The 21,816-nt window shown below is 40.5% G+C and overlaps 1 protein-coding gene across 1 annotated transcript in view; it reads left to right on the top strand.

Moving 5' to 3' along the window:
- FRAS1 (Fraser extracellular matrix complex subunit 1) overlaps positions 1 to 21,816 on the top strand; it is a 515,723-nt gene that overhangs the window by 340,619 nt on the left and 153,288 nt on the right. The window contains 2 exon segments of the mRNA XM_043971175.1: positions 1,315 to 1,641; positions 16,914 to 17,067. Coding sequence (XP_043827110.1) covers positions 1,315 to 1,641; positions 16,914 to 17,067 — 481 coding nt within the window.

Genomic DNA, 21,816 nt, shown 5'->3' with positions numbered 1-21,816 from the left:
ATTAATGGTGTTACTATCCATAATCAAAGTTGGTGCCACCTGACAACACTTCAGGCATACAGAAGTAGATAATTGCATGCCAATCATGTGTCTCTGGGAACCTCTTCCATGAAGAAGCCTGTTCTAATTACCTGAGTTCTGTGCTATCTTGCTACTCTAATTACTTTTTAATATAAACATGTGAGAGACACCATGGGATGGTTGAGAGAAAACTACCTTCACTGGTAGGAAGAACTGGCCTCAGGGTCTGACTTTGATATGACCTGGTTGTGTTGACCCTGCTAAGCCTCTCGGTATGCCCTCAGGTAGCTTTCTAAGAATATGATTTTCAGAGCAAGTACCAGTTAATAACGAATGCGTTTTCCTCATGGGGAGCTTCTTGCAGCAGTGAAATCCTAGTTCCAGTCCCATCCCTACCCCCCCTCAAAAGACATCCATGGTTATGTCACTTAATATAATATCAGAGGGGCAGGTAAATGGCACAGTGGATAGAGTGCTGGGCCTGGAGTCAGGAAAACCTGAGTTCAAATATGACCCTAGACACTTACTAGTGGTATGACCCTGGGCAAGTCACTTAACCCTGTTTACTTCAGTTTCCTCATCTGTAAAATGAACTGGAGAAGGAAATAGCAAACCACTCCAGTACTTTGCCAGGAAAACCCCAGATGGGGTTACAAAGAGTCAGACACAATTGAAAAATGACTAAACAACAACTGAAACAACATAAGACCCTCAAAGCCAGCAGCCGTTTTGCTTTTGTATTTTTATCTCTGCTCTTAATACTGTAGGTTCAGATGGGACTGACCCAGAACATCCTCTGAGGTCCATTATTTCTCTGAGGACTCCTTTTCTGGACCTAGGGCACTTAGAAGTCACCTAGCTTAGAGTCTGGAGGAAACTTGAAAGTGTTGAGTCCAACTTGTGAGGAAACATTCTGGCCAGGAAGAGGGGACTTTTCAGTGGATCTGGGGCCCATCGTCGACTTCCAAGGAGGTCCTGGAATTGAGGATGAAAGGTTTCCTCAAATTCTAGAGGCCATGTGATCCTGGAGGACCCCCTGATTTCTAGACTGTAAACTTGACCTATTTGGGGTTTTCAAGGAATGGATGAGAGGTAGGTAGCAGTTCTATGAGGACAGTCGTCTGGATATGGTCTAGTCTTCTTTCTCACCTGAGACCTTTCTGGGGAACGTGGTCTGGCTGCTTGTGATGTAGTTGGTGTTTATCTTCATGACTCTTGACCCTACTATGTTCTTCTCTTGACTGTTAGACCCTTCTAAATCAACTGATCAAATCATTTCTCCTCCCTCTGCAGGCCCCTTACCTGCTGAGGAATGAAGCTCTTCACATCAGCAGAGGGGAGAGTACCGCCATCACTACCCAGCTTCTGGACATCCGAGACGATGACAATCCACAGGAAGTAGTGGTGGAGGTGGTGAATGCCCCTCGGTATGGACAGCTCCTCCAGCCGCTGCGTGATCCCGGTGCTCCTGTCCGTCAATTCCAGCTGGATGACCTGGCCAGAGGCCTTCTCTACTACTCCCATGATGGCTCAACTAGTACTTCAGATGCCATTCTCTTGCAGGCCAGTGATGGCTACTCCTTCCACAATATCCTCTTCAAAGTACAGATTGTGCCAAAGGTAAGCATCCGTCTTGAGACTGTTGTGCTCTAGCCTTTGAGCTAGAATACTGGTGCTGATAACATGTTCTCTTACGTTCTAGTCAATGTGCACACAAAAAATGTTTTATTGTGGGCCCAGGAAAGAAATGTCAGGCATGGTCCTTGTCCTTAATGGTATTACTGCCTATTTGGGAAGGGGATGTGGAGCATGGCCACAAACCAGAGAGCATCACAAGGCAGAACATAGAACAATTCTAACTTTGGTGGTACAGATTGTAAATGCTGAGGAAATTCTGGAAAGAGGAAGACCTCTATCCAACCTAGTCATCAGAGGTAGTTCCAACAATATTGGCAAAGGGTTAATGGAGTTTTTTGGGGGGTGTGTGGGGCAATTCGGATTAAGTGACTTGCCCAAGGTCACACAGCTAGTAAGTGTTAAATGTCCGAGGCCAGATTTGAACTCAGGGCCTCTTGAATCCAGGGCTGGTGCTTTATCTGCTTTGCCACGTAGCTGCCCTGGGTTAATGGAGATTTAACATTTTTTTTCATTTTTCAAATTTTGAGTTCCAAATTCTTTCCCTCCCTCCCCTCATTGAGAAGGCAAGCAATTTGATATAGGTTATACATGTGCAGCCATGTAAAACATTTCCATCAACAAGGATTTATTAAAAACCTACTATGTGCCAGCCATTTTGTGAAGAGCTGGGAATATGAATGTAAGAATGAAACAGTCCTTGTCTTCAAGGATCTTCTATTGCCTTCAGGGGAAACAAAATGTATAACACAAGTAAATACAGCATACAGACAAGGAGAAGAATTGACAAGCATCTTGTTTGAGAGAAATGATTTAAACAACAACTAAGGTTCTTTTGGTTTATGCACTTTGCAATTTACTGATCTGGGGTTTATTAGACTTTCCATTTATATGAAAGAAGTAGGCTAAGAGGGGATATGCCTTTCCAATTGTTTTAGCTCCACAATGAAGTAGTTTTTCATTACATGTGGCAATATAAATATTGTGGGTTTAGGAAATTGCTTCTGCTTTAGTTTCAAAAAAAAAAAAGAGCAACTTTTTTGTGCTTGTTGAAAATATTGAGGGTCAAATTGCTTCATTTTCTCCCAGTTCCTTTGTTGTCTGCCCTGGTCACAAAAATAGAAGAAGTCATGTTCTTGCTCTTATCTGCCTATCTGAAATAGTATATAAAATGTGAAGTTCATAGCTTATCCATATATCATGAATAAATAACAATTAAGTTACCCAGGGAGGAAAAGATGAGGGGACCTCATTTTGGGATCCAGTCAAAAATTCTTGAAAGACCTAAGATGGGCATAATAAGCTAGGAGTTGGGAAACCAAGTTCCATATTGAAGAGAATCTTTGTGGATTACATTTGATGAAACTGGTTGGAATCTCAGGGATTGCCTCTTGCTTGGTGATAGTTGAGGATTTCCTGACCTAGATGCAGCAGGGAGGTCTCTTTCCCATTCCCACAAGATAGAAAAAAAATTCATTCCGTTGGCACTTTTTACTCCCCAATAAGTACCTACTGACTCTTCCCTGGTGAGCAAGAAGAAATGTTGAGTTGCTGAAGATGTTTTATAAGTCACTAATCATTATCTCCCCAAAAGATCATTTCTATCTTGCAAGAGAGGATAATGAAGCTGGAAAGCTGAATTTAGGGTGGTTTATTAGTTAGTTTCTTAATCTCTTGTCTCTCATTATTTTAAAAAATCTTCTTTTGCCAACTCCGAGAGTGTCGGTGGTAGCATAATATAGACAGTAACACGGGGAGGTAGAGTTGGCAGATACCCAGCCACTCTTTCATCCTTATTATCGCCTTCCCGCAACAGCCCTGGGAGAAGGACTAGAGAAGCTGGATTTCTTAAGGAGACTGTCTAGACCCAGAGAAGGGAGTTTCTTTCCTTCCATTTTGGTTCCCGTCCAGAGATTGTTAGGACTTTCTTTCTTCCCTAGTGTTCGAATCTCTGCAAATAGAGCTCATTATAATGCACTGCTGAATAATTGTCTGTGGTGTGTCTTCATGTAAAGTTAGTTTGGGGATTTCAGCTGAGTTGGCTGTCCCACAAAGAAAAAATGGTGTTTCCATCTAAAGGGAGGGGCTTTTGATAGAGTGAAGATGGGAAATCAAGGACAGCTTGTGCCCTATAGCTCCTGAAAAGGAAGTTTGAAGTTGGCCCTGCAAGTCCTTTCCATGCTGAGTTTCACTGAGTTATTCACCTGACATCCTCTTGACATCTGTCTACCCTTTCTTTAAGTCCAAGGGAACCTAGAAATATTACCTCATTTTATCCTCACAGTGAGCCTGGGAGGTAGGTAATAATGCTATCACCATTTTACAGATGAGGAAACTGAGGCAAGGTATGGCTAAGTGACTTGCCCAGGGTCACTCAGCTAGTAAGTATGTGAGGAAATAGGGAAATACTGAGATCCTCTTTAGGAGACTCACTTTCTAGGTAGAGTTAACTCCTAGATTGAGGGTCAGAGAGGGTTCTCTGCCAGTTGAAAGACCAAAGTCTGGCCTTTCCAACCTTCCCCAAGGAACAAGGCAGTTGGTTGATGTTTCCTAGTATCTGGATTATCTTCTGGGAGTCCCTCCTAATGCAGAAGGGTACTGGAACCCTCCCCTGACTTAGTGTCTGTTTAATCCCCCAGCCCAGACTTATCCAGATAGATCCTTGAGCTCAGTGACAAAGTGACAAAGACAAGATAGAGCCTTGGTGAGATGGATCATAGAGCTTAACTATGGCTGTCAGCATTAGCTTATAGGGCCCCCTGGGAAGAATCCCCCCAAACAGACTCCTCCCTATAGCAAACCCAGGAAGTTATTCAGCCTTTGCTTGGAGACTCATTCTACTTTTGGATAATTCTAATTGTTAAGGGGGGGCGGGGAGTTTGCTTAAATTAAATCTAAATTGGCTTCTTTCTCCCATTGATCTTCTTTCTGACTGCTCTCTGGGGCAGCTGGTGGCACAGTGGATAGAACACTGGGCCCGGAGAGAGGAAGACCTGAGTTCAGTGGTGACCTCTGACGCTTACTAGCTGTGTGACTCTGGGCAAGTCACTTAATTGTTCCCAGCCTCAGTTTCCTCATCTGTAAAGTGAGAATAGTATTATTGTGAAGATAGCTTGTAAAGTGCTTTGCAAACCTTAAAGCACCATATGAATGCCTGTTATTAACATTAATCTCTTTATCTAGATCCTTGGTGACAGTTATTATATCCTCCCTAAGTCTTCTTTTTTTTGTGTAAGGCAATTGGGGTTAAGTGACTTGCTCAGGGTCACACAGCTAGTAAGTGTCAAGTGTCTGAGGCTGGATTTGAACTCGGGTCCTCCTGAATCCAGGGCCGGTGCTCTATCCACTATGCTACTTAGCTGCCCCCCTCCCTAAGTCTTCTTATTCAGACTAAGTATATTTTGTTCCATTCCTCCCATATGAGGGTTGCCTGAATTCCTGGGGAGAAGGGAAGGTGACTGTGCCCTTGTCTGGACAGATGTGAGAAAGCCCTGCACACCACTCTGGCCCAGGTGGAAGATGTGTCTCTTTCCTTTTCCTAATAGCTGAATTCTTTTAGAGTCCCCAGGGACAAGGAATCTGCTCACTTTAGGTTCCAGTGGATCTGTACTCATCTAGAGTTAGTAGGGAAAGCAAAGAAATCGGAAGTATATCCAAGGTTGTTGGTGGCGTTTCCATTTCCTTAGCAGTCTTTAGTTTTCCTAGACCCAGGATTGTGCTGGTACACATTTTAACAACCAGATCTCTAAAAATTAATGTATATAAAACATCCTTAACCTATGTCATTAATGTTTTCTCCATCACTTTAAACCTAGTCACTCATCAAAACAATAAATCATACCCTGATTTCTAGCATTTGCTGATTTCCAAGGTATAAATTTAACTATCTCAGCAAACTTAAAATTTAACAATCAGCTTTCTTGAACACAGAGCCTACTAGCCTTAGTAAATACCTTTCTTTTTGGGGTGATCTGGGTTGTTTTTGGTTCACTGTCTCTCTTTACTTCTCAATGTGATATTATCCATCTTTCCTTTATAGATATTTAGATCATTGATCCCAGCATTGAGGTCTATCAGTATGTACTGGGTGTTAATACTAATCTGATGATGAATATATATTATATAATAGTATAATAAAATTATATAATAATATAATAATGGAATTTATTTAGAGTCTTTCCCCACACATTTTCTTCATTTGTCTCCTTTACCCAAAAAAGGAGGGGGGAGGAGTGACAAGGGATTAAGTGGTTTGTCCAATATGTCATATGGCCACACTAAGTCTATGGCCTTTGATGAGCAAAGAAGACAACTTCCCTGAAGTTGTGGTCTCAAGTAGATGTGGCGCCAACCTTGGATGGTTAGTCATTTTTGTTTTGAATAGCCATCCGTGCATATGGGATGTGAGACTATGAACAATAAACAAAGCTGTTTGTTCAAGGTTGTTCACCAGCCAGTATCTGGCTCATGACTTAGTATGAAGGCAACGTGCTTTCAGTCTGATTCTCTGTGAGCGGCTGTCCCAGCCATTGCTGATAACACTCAGCATTTATCTTTGGCTGTCATTGCGAACAGACTTGTGACCATTCTGATCACAACAGAGACTTGTAGGGTGGGGAATTGACCGCCAAGGTGATACGTACCTTGGAGCCAAAGGGAGAAATATCCCATATACCTGCCACCCTCTTCTCCTCCAAACTCCAAATCTACATTCATAAAACTGTCATTTTTCATCTTGGTCTGGATGCAAACACTGTTGAATAACACCCAGAAGACTTCTGTTGGAGCATTTATGAAAATCAGGCTTCCAACTGGCAACCAATCATAGCCAACTGAGGTATGGAGCAGGAGAAACAAAATAAATCCTCAAGATTAAGGAGTGCTAAAGAGTGCTTTGCTGAAGAGTTTTGATTAATGGGATGGATTACTAAAGTAAAAAAGTTACTGGAGATATTCCTATAAAGCTATTTAGTATCTGACAAGGGTTAGGATGTGGCCAGAGGGAAGCTAGTTCTTGATGGTAAGGGCCATTTCCACTCTTTAATCATACCCTTTGTTTTAGTAAATGTTTGTTATTCTAGAAATCTTGCCTACTTCACGCATTTCTCTTTGGCAGTAAATCTGATAATCTTTACTGACTCCTTTTTTGTTTTTGTTTCAAGCTGATTACTTGCTACTCTTAGGTAGCTTTAATGTTGAAAAACCAATAAGTTCCATGTCATCGACTGTATGGAAAATTCTTGGGTTGCTGGGAGTATGCCTTGGCTATTTGGTTCTGGCTTTGTGCAGCTGGCTTCCTTGATTCTGTTAAATTGAACCACTCCCACTGGTTTTCCTGGGGAACGATGTTTTTCTTTGATCTGATGGTTGGTATTGATAAGGAAAAGTATGAGCAGGCTTTTTATATAATACTTTAGTGCTACAAAATACTCCGTGCTTCATACATCAGCTTGCTAGTTCTGAACTTGGCCACACTATCAGGTGTGGCCCTCATCCACTCACTCCCACGACATCTGCCTCCTGTATGGCCCATCTCTCATCTTGACTTTCTACCCCTTTCTCTTGGAGTGGGAATCAAATCATTGCTTCTAAAAGGGCCCAACATACTTCTATTTATTAATTCTTTCTCTGAATGTAGATAGTGCTTTCCTTTTATGTTCTTTGTAGTTAATTTGGGGATTCAGAATACTCAAAAAAGACTTAGTTACTCAAAGTTGTTATATGGTTTTACATATATAATAAATATATGTATACGTATGTATTTTTGTGCGTGTGTGTGTGTGTATATATATATATATACATATATATATATATATACATATATATATATATATATCCAATGGTAGCCATCTGAGGGGGGTGTTAGAAAAAAGAAAGAAGTTACATGATAATTTTCTTATATATTTAAAAGGAATAGCGAGCTGTACAAAATAGATATGCAGTTTCATGTACAGTCATCCTTTTTTTCTATCCTACTATTTTATAGAAATGCTTGTTTTCTTTCTTTCTTTCCTTCTTTCTTTCTCTCTCTCTCTCTCTCTTTCTTTCTTTCTTTCTTTCTTTCTTTCTTTCTTTCTTTCTTTCTGTGAGGCAATGAGGGTTAGGTGACTTGCCCAGGGTCACACAGCTAGTAAGTGTCATGTGTTTGAGGTCGGATTTGAACTCAGGTCTTCCTGAATCCAGGGCTTGTGCTTTATCCACTATGCCACCTAGCTGCCCCCTGTTTTATTTCTTAAGTTCAGAATAAAATAAATAAAATTTTTTAAAGGAGGGTGCATGACAATATAATGCCTGATGTCTCCACCATTCCTGTGACTCACAGACCAAAACTTCCTTTCCTGGACCCACTTCCTGATATGTGTTTTTTCCTTCTATTAGTGTTGAGAACAAATTTCAGAGAGCTCCAAGAAAAGATATATGGGATTTCATGCCCCAGTGTTCTCAATAGCAATGTGTTATAAGAGGACTCGGGTCTCAATTTCAAAAGTAAAATTCTGATGACCAACAAAAAATGATGGAAAAGGAAGCAAATGAGGAGGCGCCTAAAGATACCAATGTAGATGCACAGAGAACTTGACCATAGATTTACAAAAAACAGATACAGAGAATTTCTCACAAAGCTCTGACCTGAAAGTTTCCAGAGTAATGAAGCTCCTTCTAGAAATGCCTCAAGAAAATAAGAAACTGCCAAGCAAGGCAAAAGATCAACAAAGATCAGATGAATGAAAAACAACTCCCACATGGGAGAAAACCACAACCACCTTCACCAGAGCCAGTCTCCACCAACCACCAAGCAACAAGCCACACTGTCAGCCCAGGTCACCACTAGGTCCATTCTGGGCCAGTGCCAAGGTTCTGGAGGGCCTTTTGGCCAACTGGTGTCCTTCTCCTTTACAATCATGCTTCTGTAGGTCCCCTTTGCTGGCTCAGGCTCTGCCTCATGTGAACCTATGTCAGAGGAGAGTGGTTTGGAGACCACTTTTATCTGGTTAAGGCTCTACCTCAGAGGGAAATGGCCCAGAAACATCTGTCAACAGGGCTTGGCTACTACCTTTATCCAGCCTGAGGAATGTGCATTTTCTTCAGTTTTAGCCTTGGTCCTACCCTTAGGGATCAGCTTAACAGCAGAACCATCAATTTCAGAACCAAGAGAAATTTGGAAGAAACAGCAAAAGGGAGAGGATCGTCTCCTAGTCGAGAGAATGAAAAAATGTTCAAACTGAAGGAGAAAACCTAATGAAATAAATACTGTGTTATGGGAACCTGGGGATACAACTTCAGAAGGGAATAACTGCACACCAACAAAAACTTAGTCTTTGAGTCCATTAAAAAAAGAGAGGGTGGGGAAAGAAGGAATATACTTATGAAGAAGTGGGGCTCAGCGTTATTTCCTGGGGGGACTCTGCCTTGCCAACTCTCCCCTTCATGAGGCAGCATGATGTAGTAAATAGGACAATAGATGGGAGAGTTATGAAACATTACTAGCTGTGTTGTTGTTTTTGTTGTTCTTGAGTTGTTTCTCCATGACCCCATTTGGGGTTTTCTTGGCAGAGATACTGGAGGGGTTTGTCATTGCCTTCTCCAGCTCATTTTTTACAGATGAGGAAACTGAGGCCAACAGGGTGAAGCAACTTGCATACAGCTAGTAAGTGTTAAGTGTCTGAGGCCAGCTTTGAACTCAGGTCCTCTTGAATCCAGGGCTGGTGCTCTATCCACTGTGCCACCTAGCTGCCCCGCCTCCACCTCTTAAACCTCCTTCCCTGATTAATGACTTCCTCCTCAGAACCTCCACTTTTGAAAGTCCCCACACCACCATCTTCATCAATCATCCAGCTCACCTCCTGACTCCCCAGATTCATTTTCCGCTCTGTGTTCTCCTTCCTTACCCTTCCCCAACCCTTTCAGCACCACTTTTTTGTGTTGTCTTCACCCAATAGAATATAAGCTACTTGGTGACCAGAACTGTCTGTCTCTTTTGCTTGTATTTTTACTCAAGCTAGCATCTTGCTGGAACTATAATAAGTGCCTAATAAGCGTCTTTTCTATTCTAATCTGATAGCAGTAGCCAGCTGAAAAAAAAAAATCTTGCGCTAAGGACATTTGATCATAATTTAAACAGTGGTAAATCTAAACTCATTTAAGATGGGTTTGCTCAAGTACAACCCTGACCTCTTATGAAATTATGTTGTTACCTTTTATTATTCTGTACCTGACAAACCTTAACTAACACGAACATTTCCATATGCAAAGAAGCGGATTGTACGGGAAACCGTGCAGCTCTATTACCAAGAGGTTGCCTTTTTTCATAAAGCAAATAATAAATTGGTGTTAGTTTTAAGGCTTTCCAGCTTTGTTCTTCCCTACAAACCTCCTTCTTTTCCCTACTTTGCATGGGGTTTTTTTTGTTGTTGTTGTTTCTTTTTCATTTTTGCAAGGCAATGAGGGTTAAGTGACTTGCCCAGGGTCACACAGCTAGTTAAGTGTCAAGTGTCTGAGGCTGGATTTGAACTCAGGTCCTCCTGAATCCAAGGCCAGTGCTTTATCCACTGAGCCACCTAGCTGCCCCCTTTGCATGGGTTTTTAAAAATGCTTCACTGATCTGCTTATTTTGAGACATGACTTGGACACGGATTTAGGTTCCTGGTTATCGAGACTGGAAACCAGTCTAGCAGAAATTAGCTTTAGACCAAGATCTCCTAGTCCAAACTTCAATAAGCTCCAAATGGATATTGGTGACTTAGATATAAAAGGTCATGTCAGTAAAAAAATTAATGAGAAGAACTTGGAAGGAGATCTCGCTCACAGCTATGGAGACTGATAGAGAGTTCTTGATCAAACAAATTATAAAGCAAGTCAAAGAAGAATTAATGGACAATTTTGATTAAGCAAAAATGAAAAGCTTCTGCAAAAATAAAATCAATTCCATTAGAAATAGAAAGTAAGAGGGCAGATAGGTGGCACAGTGGATACAGCACTGGCCTTGGACTTAGGAGGGCCTGAATTCAAATTCAGCTTCAGACACTTAGTTTCTGTGTGACCCTGGACAGGTCACTTAACCCAGATTGCCTCCAGAAAGCCAAAGAATTAGAAAGGAAATAGTTAACTTTGCTGGGGGTGCGGCGGTGTTGTTGTCCAGGAGGGTGGAGTAGGCAGGGAGCCTTGTAACAGGTTTCTCTGAGATAGTTCTGATACCTAAGATACATAGGAAAATGATACAGATATATAAGAACAAGACCTATTCTACCAATGAAGAAGGGTATGTATTAATTATTTGGTTTATGTGCCTAGTAGTTGTATTACTGGGTCAAAAGGATATAAACAGGCAATTCTTTTTTTTTTTCAGGGCAATGAGGGTTAAGTGACTTGCCCAGGGTCACACAGCTAGGAAGTGTTAAGTGTCTGAGGCCAGATTTGAACTCAGGTCCTCCTGAATCCAGGGCTAGTGCTTTATCCACTGCACCATGTAGCTGCCCCCAATTCTTTTTTTAAAAGAAATTTTAATACATTCTTTTCTTTTTACATTTTGAGTTCCAAATCCTCTTCCTTTTGCTCCCCTCTCTCTTCCTTGAGAAGGCAAGCAATATGACATCAATATACATGAAATCATTCAAAAATATGCCTTGGGACTACAACCCAAGACTATGTATGGGCAATAGAGTCGCCAGTCAGTGTCAGCTATACCCAGTACCAGTCAGTGGTCCCCTTGAATCTCTTCCTTGACCAGTTGTTTGACTTCTTTTCTGTCTCTGGTCATGTGTGCGGGGGGAGGGTGGTGGTGGTGGTGGTGGTGGTGGTGGTGGTGGTGGTGGTGATGGGACACCTTCAGACACACTTCCACTCCTGTGTCATAAACTACTGACCACCTCCTAAGCTTTCTTATGCCAGAAAAATGTCTCACCATGATCTTTTGTTGGCTTTGCTGCTCCAAAATTTTTTTTTTGAGGCATTATTTTAAAGTTGTTTGGAGGGGAATGTTGAGAGAGTTCAGCTGTGTGGCCTCTAATTTGCCATCTTGACTCCTTCCCCTCCTAACAGGCAATTCTTTTTTTTTTTTTTTTTTTTTTTTTTTTTTTTTTTTTTTTTTTTTTTAGTGAGGCAATTGGGGTTAAGTGACTTGCCCAGGGTCACACAGCTAGTAAGTGCGTATTAAGTGTCTGAGGCCGGATTTGAACTCAGGTACTCCTGACTCCAGGGCCAGTGCTCTATCCACTGCACCACCTAGCTGCCCCGATAACAGGCAATTCTTAAAGGAAGAAATCAAAGCTATCAATAGTCATATTAAAAATTACCCAAATGACTCCTAATAAGAGAAATGCACATCTTGCCTCATGCATATCAAATTGGCAATGATGACAAAAAATGAAAATAGCAATTTGGGGAAGGAGTGTGGGAAGACAGGCACACTAGCATCATTGGTGAGCTATGAATTGGTTCAAATGTTGCAGAAAGCAGCTTGGCATTATACCCCTCAGTTCACTAATCTCTCGCCATCCAATGTTATCATTGCCAGGCAAATGGAAAAAAAGAGATACAAGAAAAAAAGGAAGAGATGTGCATATATGAAAATATTTCTTTCTTTTTTTTTTTTTTTTGGTGAGGCAATGAGGGTTAAGTGACTTGCCCAGGGTCACACAGCTAGTAAGTGTTAAGTGTCTGAGGCTGGATTTGAACTTAGGTACTCCTGACTCCAGAGCTGGTGCTCTATCCACTGCGCCACCTAGCTGCCCTGAAAATATTTCTAACTGAACTTTTTGTTGGATCAGAGTACAGGTACCATTATTTGGGGAAAGACCAAATAAATTGTCTCTTTTTTGAGAAACAGAGGCCATTAGATGTGAGCTTCATCTTCCCCCGTTTTCATTCTCTCTCATTCTGTCTTCTTTTACCTCCCTCTCTGACAGAGTGGTGGCACTTCTCCATGGCAAGGGCGACCCCTCTTCAGGTGCACTTGATCCCCTCTCTTCCTGTCTTCTCTAACAGATAGCATCCTCAGTTCATTGCCCCCCTCAAATTTTCGACATCTCTCTATATCCAGGTTCCTTCTAGCATACCTAAGTCTCCCCCATCCTTAAAAAACCCCCAAACTTCAGTAGACCTTAATATATCCCCAGGCTACTCTGTACTTTACACACAATACTCAAATCTCCCACCTCCAAGCGTTTTCTCTGGTGGTCTGTATTCCTGGAATGCCATTCTCCTTCCTTCAGCCTCACAGAGCCCTTCTTTGCCTTTGAGATGAAGTTTAAGGATTGCCTTCTGTACAAAGTCTTTCTTCATCTCCTCACCTTCTAATTCCCTTCTCCCTCACAAACTACCTGACATTTGACTGCTCTGTATATATTTGTTTATATTCCCCTTATATTCTTACTGTACATATTTATATAGGGCAGCTAGGTGACCTAGTTGATATAACACCATGTCTGAAGTCAGGATAGAACGCCGGGCCTGAGTTCAAATCTGACCCTGGATTGGTCACTTAACTTTGTCTACCTCAGTTTCCTCATCTTTAAATGACTCAGAGAAGAAAATGGCAAATTGCTTCAGTATCTCTGCCAAGAAAACCCCAATGGGGTCACTAAGATCAGACATGACTGAAACACCTGAACAACAACATATTTATATAAGTCCTTGTTGTCTCCCCCATTAGAATGTAAGCTTCTTGAGCAGCTAGGTGGCACAGTGGATAAAGCACTGGCCCTGGATTCAAGAGGACCTAAGTTCAAATCCGGCCTGAGCACTTGACACTTACTAGCTGTGTGACCCTGGGCAAGTCACTTAACCCTCATTGCCCTGCCCCCCCCCCAAAAAAAAGAATGTAAGCTTCTTGCAAGCAGGAATTATTTTATTGTTTTGTTCCTGTATCCCCCAGCTCCTAGGTCTTTCAAAGGCATTTGCTGGAGAAAAGGAGGAAAGCTTTCTGATAGTTGGAGGGAATGATGGGGTCTAATGAGGGTTTTCACAATTCCTCAATCAGCTCAACCTATCTGAACCTCAGTTTCCTTATTTGTAAACTGAGGTGATTGTACTAGATAACTGCGGAGGTCCTGTCTGGCTCTAAATCTGAGGATTGTCAGGCACCCTCTTGGTACTTGTCCCAAGGGGCCACCTTTCTTAACGGGACATATGAGAGCCTCCCTGGAAATGGAGGTGTGCATTTTATGGCTAAGGTGGGACAAAGCTTTTTGTGAGTCATCCAAATTCTGAATTTAAGTAATCCTTAGAGAGAAACATATATCTATATTTGTGCATATATATATATATAATCCTTTTATATATATGTTTGTGAACATGTATATAAATATATATTATTTAAATTCAAGAATTTGGATGAATTATATATATTTGCACAATGATTGATATACTTGTGTGCATGAGAGAGACAGACAGAGACAGAGAGACAAACAGATGGAGAGAGAATTGGGGAGAGAGGAGGAGAGAAAAAGAGATAATGGAAAGAAAAAGAATGAGTATAGGGACAGCTAGGTGGCACAGTGGATAGAGCACTAGCCCTGGAATCAGGAGGACCTGAGTTCAAATCTGGCCTCAGACACTTAACACTTACTAGCTGTGTGACCCTGGGCAAGTCACTAAACCCCAATTGCCTCACCAAAAAACAAAACAAAAAAAAGAATGAGTATGTATGTATATGTACACACATGTGCGCGCGCGTGTACACACACACACACACACACTGCCCAATAATGCATCTGTTGGTGAACATCCTATAACCAATGTAGCTTAGGCTGTTGCATGTATTAGAATGGATTATACTAAATCAGGAAGTTAGGACCAAGGATAACATTTTGGAAAATTCAGGAAATGACAGTCCTTTTTATATCATTGTAGTGGATAATTTCCTAATGTGCTGACATGTCTTTTAATGTTTTTGTAAATAAGATAATATAATAATTTGGAAAATTCCAAATTCCTCTGGATTTTTACTTATAATATTAATAAGTATAGAGCTGGTTGGATATCTATTCTCCCTATTCTCTTCCTGGCTCCCTGGTGCTGAATTCCACCAGCCCACTTAAGTGGCTCACTAGCCTGATTTGTGTACTGCGAATAGTCATAATTGCCTTCTGGGAAAGGACCAGTGCACAAATGTGGTGTGAGTATAAAGTGGTACCTGGTTTCTTTTTCATATGGGTATCCCCTTGTGAATACTGTTGGCTTTATTTTAGCTATCAATATATCTGAAAGTAGTGATAATAATATAGATAAAAATTCCTCCTGAAATAAAAGCCTTCCTTAAAACCAGATTTAGTGATTTTTTTCATCACTAAATCAATAAAACCAATGTTAACAATACTAATACCAATACTAATAATAGCTAGCATTTATATAGGACCCGAGCACCATGCTGAGCACTTTAGAAATATTATCTCATTTGATCCTCACATCTACTCTGCTAGGTAGGGGCTTTTGGTTTGTCAACTGATGATCTATCTGCATTCCCGGTTGGACGGAGGCCTGTTCAACGTTTCATGTCTGAGATCCAAAACCAGAGTGAGAGGTAGCGCCCTTAGAGACCTGCTTTGTGCCGATGATGCCGCACTTGCCTGTCACTCAGAGCATGAATTGCAGCCCTTGATGGATCGCTTCTCCCAAGCTTTCATGGACTTTGGCCTAATGATTAATCTTAAAAAAGATGAAAGTCATGTGTCAGAGCGCTGTGTCGTCTCCATTGATACACATCGGTAGCTACCAGTTGGATGTCATAAGCCAATTCTCGTATCTTGGCTCTATTGTCAGTGACAATTTGTCACTTGATTCTGAGATCAATCAGAGGATTGCAAAAGCTACTTCAAGCATGGCTAAGCTTGCCAAGTGTGTCTGGGCAAACAGTAAACTGACGAGATGAACCAAATTTGTCTGTAGAGCATGCGTCCTGAGTACCTTACTGTATGGCAGCAAAACATGGACTACGTATACTAGACAAGAGAAGAAGCTTAACAGCTTCCACATGCGCTGCCTTCAGGGCATCCTTGGCATATCTTGGTCAGATAGGATCACCAACACAGAAGTGCTCCAAGGTGCGCAACTTCCAAGCAACTACATGTTACTGAAACAAAGACAGCTGCGCTGGCTCGGTCATATGCACTGCATGCAAGATGGGCACATTCCTAAAGACCTACTCTATGGCGAATTAGCCGCAGGCCAAAGACCTGCTGGACACCCCCAGCTTTGCTACAGAGATGTATGCAAGCGAGACTTGAGGGCTCTGGGAATAGACACCGGCAGCTGGGAGGAGATGGCCAAGGACTGCGCCCAATGGAGTTCAGTACTGAGGAGCAGCTCGCTCTCAGCTGAGATGGGCCTTCAAGCTTAGGAGGAAGAAAAACAAATGAGATGCAGGAACCAACAGGTGGCAGAGAGTGCAGTTTTCTGATGTCCTTGTTGCGGCAGGAGCTGCAGCTCCTGTATCAGACTGCACAGCCACACTGTGGCCTGTGGCTCTTCAAGGCACTGATCCATGGTCGTCCACAACTGGTGGAAGCCTACTACTACTACTACTACTACTACTACTACTACTACTACTACTACTATTAGTGATTTTTAAAAAATATATAAAACAAGTCGAAAACCAGAGTACCAATAATTTCTTTTTTTGGGGGGGGGCAGGGCAATGAGGGTTAAGTGACTTGCCCAGGGTCACACAGCTAGTAAGTGTCAAGCGTCTGAAGTCGGATTTGAACTCAGGTCCTCCTGAATCCAGGGCCAGTGTTCTATCCACCGTGCCACCTAGCTGCCCCCAAGAGTACCAGTAATTTCACCAAGTCGGTTTCTGAAAAATGTAAAATATTCTATTTTAAATCATGCTTTTCTTTTAGTAGATTGTAAGCTTTTTGTTTTTCAATTTTTTATCTCAGCATCCAGCTTGGTACCTTGTACAGTTTTATTGCTTAGAATCAAGTATTGGGTTCATGAAATCATAATGTTAGAGCTTGGCGGGGGCGGGGGGGGGGTAGCCCTAAGGATACCTGCTACCACTCTGAGCATGTTCAGCTGAAGAAACTAGAATAAAAACACTTATTTAGTTGAATTCAATTGACTCGTAATACGTGAAACACTTTGTTCTGCAATATTAAAAGGAAAAGCGTCATGACTGTGACTTCAAGTCTATGGATCTTTTCTTTCTTGGCTGATGTCTTTGACAACTTATGGTAGTGCTGGCATCTTATTTGAAGTGAAGCCTTGTGGGCAGGTCTGTCTCAATTGCCCCTGGACTTAACCCTTCTCTTTCTCCTTTGTAGATTGAAGGAGACCTTCAGCTGGTGGCTAACTCATTGGTGTGGGTCCCTGAAGGAGGAATGCTGCCAATCACCAACAGGATCTTACGGGCTGAAGTGCTTGGGGCCAGTGACTCTGAAATCATCTATACGATTTCTCAAGACCGTCCAAGATTTGGTAACTTCCATTTATTTATTTATTTATTTATTTATTTATTTAAATTTATTTTATCTATCTGTCTAATTAATTAATTAATTAATTAATCCTTTGAGATGATAAGGATGGCCTACCATGACTCACTCCATCAGGGCATTCATATTACTGTGGTGTTAACAATACTCATACCAATAGTAATAATAGCTAGCATTTATATAGGACCTGAGCACCGTGCTGAGCACTTTAGAAATATTATCTCATTTGATCCTCACATCTACTCTGCTAGGTAGGGGCTACTATTATCCCCATTTTAAAGTTGAGGAAACTGAGGCAAGCAGAGGCTTAAGTGCCTTCCTCACGGTCACACAGACAGCATATGGCTGAATGTGGATAGGAACTTGTTTTCCTGATTTCTGTGCTCGATCCACCTAACTGCATCTCCTAACAGCCGTGACAAGGATTCCCTTGGTATATGTGAAGGACTTTATGGTTTCCAGAGCTCTTTCCTGTACCATACCTCCATTAATCTTCACAGTGATCCTTTGAGGGAGGTGGGGCAGGTATTCTCATCTCCATTTTACAGAAGAGGAAACTGAGGATCACAAATTAAATTGCTTTCCTGAGACCCCATTGCAAGCAACTAGTTAGAGATGGTATTAGAACTGAGGTTTTCTGAGATCCAGTGTGATGTTTTTTTCCCTCTTACATATCCCTGACTTTGGGTTTATTGATTATATCTATTTTTTTTTACATTTTTAAATGGATTAAAAGGGTTAATTATTTTCTTTCTTCAATTAAACAACTTTTTATTTGGCAAAACTCAGAGAGACAGAGACACAGAGATACACACACACAGGGGGAGAGAGAGAAAATGACAGAGAGAGAGAGAGAGAGAGAGAGAGGAGCTAGGTTCAGATTAGTGTGAATAATGACTCCTATGAAGTGATTGCATTATTCAACTTTGAACTGCATGTTTCCATTGGGCTGGAACCAATGACCATATTTTACATAATTGTACTTTCAATAATATATATTCTAATGCATGTGCCTAGTTCACAGAATTCATTACTTGTACTAATTGAGATCTAACTGCACTTGGACAAGGCTGTTAGGAATACAGCCAAAGTACAGATTTCTGAACATCTCCTTTTACCTTCTTGAACTTGGTCCATGATCACCATTTTCCCATTGGCCAAAGCATTTCTTAATTAAGCTTTGAACCTGTCACTGTCTGATAAGAAATCTTTTCAGAGTCTTTATTCAGGAACCTTTTTCTGTTTTCTGCCATGGTTTTTTTTCCTTTTCTATTTTTTTCTGCCATTTCTGTCATGGTTTTTTAATATCTTCTGTGTGAAGAGGACAAATGACTTTATAGGATATCCTAGTGGAGAGGCCATATTACAGCACAGTGGCATTATAAACCCAAACTAATGAAAATATGCTAGTACTTTAATCTCCCAGTGAATTTATTGAAAGTGATGAATTAAAATGTTGCTTATATTTACCTTGATAGATAATTAACCTATCCCCCAATTAAACACAATCCCTTCTGTGATTTATGTACCCATCACTTAATAGGCCTTTATGTATCCTGAATATCTGAATCCTTAATAAATATGAATAAAGCATTCATTAACAGATGAAGACCTAGCATTTTAGCTGAAGGAGGTCACAGCAGGTTTTTATTATTGTCGTTGTTACACTTGACTTTTAATCTCTTAATTTGTTGCTTCCATCACTTAATTTCCTACTTTCCAGGCAGCTAGGTGGGTCAGTAGATACTGTTGAGTTTGGAATTATGAAGACTTTAAATCTTTCTGTAGATACCTACTAGATGTGTGACCCCAGGCAAGTCACTTGACCTGTTTGCCTCAGTTTCCTCATCTGTTAAATAATCCGGAGAAGAAAATGACAAATCACTTCAGTATCTTGGCCATGAAAACCTCGAATGGGGTCACAAAGAGTCAGCCCCAGTTGAAAATGACTGAACAACAATAACAAATTATTTCTCTACCTTACACCATTCTTTTAATATTCTTAGAACTCATATTAGTCATAGTCAAATCAAAATATTATTAAAAAGAATCACTCCAGAATGAAAATGGCAGGGGAAGCTAGTAGGATGAGAACTTTAACCCCCTGAAACTAATCAGATTGAATCAAGTGAATTGAATTCAAATAGGTATGGCAGATTTGCTGAGTAATCCTATTTGCATCAACTACTCCATTGCTTCCCTCACTTCTTAGAATAATTAAATTGAAGTATCCATTCACTACACCTTGTTTAGAGAACTGAATTTGGATATACACAGGAACAATGCATTTACAGTACATATGTGATACATGTATGTACATTTGACCACAAATATAGGTGTATGAACACAGGTATAAACATGTTTGTGTGTATGTTTATATGTAAATGTATATATTTATGTGTGTAGTCTGTGTAGGTGTATGCATGTCTGTATAAATATGTGTACGTGTTTATATATACGTGTGTCTGTGTGTGTGTTTGTATATAGACACCCATATTTTTTTACTAGGCCCATGATTTCAATGGTATGTGGCACCCCTAGTGAAGAAACTCCCTCTACCAATGAAGATTGGCACTTGCTATGAAGTATTTAGGCTTATGGGGGTGTCTAATGCAGAGGTGTCAAACTCTCAGAGGGCTACAAGCAGCCTGAAAAACTCCTGTGGAGTCAAGATCTGATTGAACTATAATTGGGGAAAATTTATTTATTTATTTAGAATAATGAACATTTTTATTTATAGTTTTGAGTTGCAAATTTTATCCTTCTTTCACTCCCTCCCCTGCAATCAATCAGATATGGGTTATACCTGTGAAATTATGTAAAATATTGCCATATTAGTAATTTTGCACAAGAAAACTTGAATAAAAGAAAAAAATGAAAAAAGTGGAAAATAGCATGCTCGAGTCTGTGTTCAATCAGTTATCAGTTCTTTCTTTGGAGATCGATCTTATGCTTCATCAGTAGTCTTTTGGGATTATCTTGGATCATTGTACTGCTGGGAATAGTTGTCATAGTTCTTCATCAGACAATATTGCTGTCTTTGTGAACCTGGTTCTGCTCACTTCACTATACATCAGTTTATACAAGTCTTTCCAAGCCTTTCTGAAATCATCCTGCTTGTTATTTCTTATAGTACAATAATATTCCATCACCATCATAATATACCACAACTTGTTTAGCCATTCCCCAGTTGATGGACACTCCTTTGATTTCCAATTCTTAACCACCACAAAAAGAGCTGCTATAAATATTTTTGTACAAATAGTTTTTTTTCTCTTTTTGGGGATATCTCCAGGCTATAAACCTAGCAGTGATATTGCTGGATCAAAAGGTATGCACAGTTCTTTATAAGCCTTTGGGGATAGTTAATTGGGAAATATTTTTAAAATAGACAAAAATACAACAAAACATAGATAATGTTAATTTGTGTTTTCTAAGAAGTACACCCCCCCCGGCCCCACCCCTTTCTATTTAAGTCTCACACCACTGGTCTAGGGCACTGGAGGGTTAAGTAGCTTGCCCAGTGTCACACAACTAGTATATGTTTGAGCCAAAACTTGAACCCAAAACTCTGAGGCCTAATCTCCATCTGCTATTCCTTCCTGCCTCTCAGAACATTTATATTGCTCATCAAAGTTCACAAATCACATTCCTTAACAATGCAGTTCTGTCATTTAAGTATTATTACCTCCTACTACAAACACCATGGTTAACCCCCATATTGCTCCTCACCTGAACTATTACCTTCATTCACCTCCTGACTGCTGTCCTACTCTTTAATGTCTGTCCATCTAATTCGTCCTGCACACCGCTAATCTTCTTCATGGTCTGGCTTGATCAGGTCACTCAAGAATCTTTAATAGTTTTCCTTTGCTTATTAAATCATATTTAAACTCTTTTAGCCTGGCACAAAAGAACTATCCACAGTCTATCTCTAACTTCTCTCTCTCTGACTTCCTTCTCTCCCATTCTCTACATGTAGACATCTTACCGATCTTTCAAGCCCAATTCAAAGTCCGGATTCATTTGTGAAGACGTCATAATTATGGATGCTAAAAAATGAATGTAAATAGATAAGGATTGAAAAATGTTTTTTCTGCCTTTGTCAATTCTTTCAAGTGTAATTCTTAACTTATGCTTTGTGGGAGAAGAAAAGCGGTTGAACAGTCCGGTTTCTTCACTGAAACAAGAAAGGTCTACAGTTAAAACAATAACAACAACCAAACCCTTTTTGGCTCTGTCTGTCAGCTGTGAAATAATTCTGTTTAACCAAGATGTGATCACATATCAAAGAACGTTTGTTGTCATATTTACATGTTGTGTATGCACTCACACATGTATATTTAATTAGATCCTCTGATTTGCTTAGGACTTTTTCCACATTTATTGGTTGTCGCATTTGTATGAGAAGATGATTTGTTAGTGGCCCATATATACCATATATATGTATATATGTGTATGTATAGATATAGATATATAGATTTTTATGGAATACTTTAAAGTTTGCCACACATTTTATATACTTTCTCTCATTTGAATTCCACGACATTTGAGTCACCCAGGGTTGTTACAAGACAAGTACTATAGTTATTTTGTTATTGATGAGGCATTTCAGTTGCATCGGACTCTCTGTGACCCCATTTCTTTGCAAAGGTACTACAGTAATTTGCCATTTCTTTCTCCAACTCATTTTACAGATAAGGAAACGGAGGCAAACAGGGTGAAATGACTTGCC

This window comes from Dromiciops gliroides, chromosome 6 (genome assembly GCF_019393635.1).
Source record: "Dromiciops gliroides isolate mDroGli1 chromosome 6, mDroGli1.pri, whole genome shotgun sequence".
In the NCBI taxonomy this organism is placed as follows: domain Eukaryota; kingdom Metazoa; phylum Chordata; class Mammalia; order Microbiotheria; family Microbiotheriidae; genus Dromiciops; species Dromiciops gliroides.
Note: the sequence above shows the minus strand (reverse complement) of the source record. Positions and strands in the feature narration are given on the sequence as shown.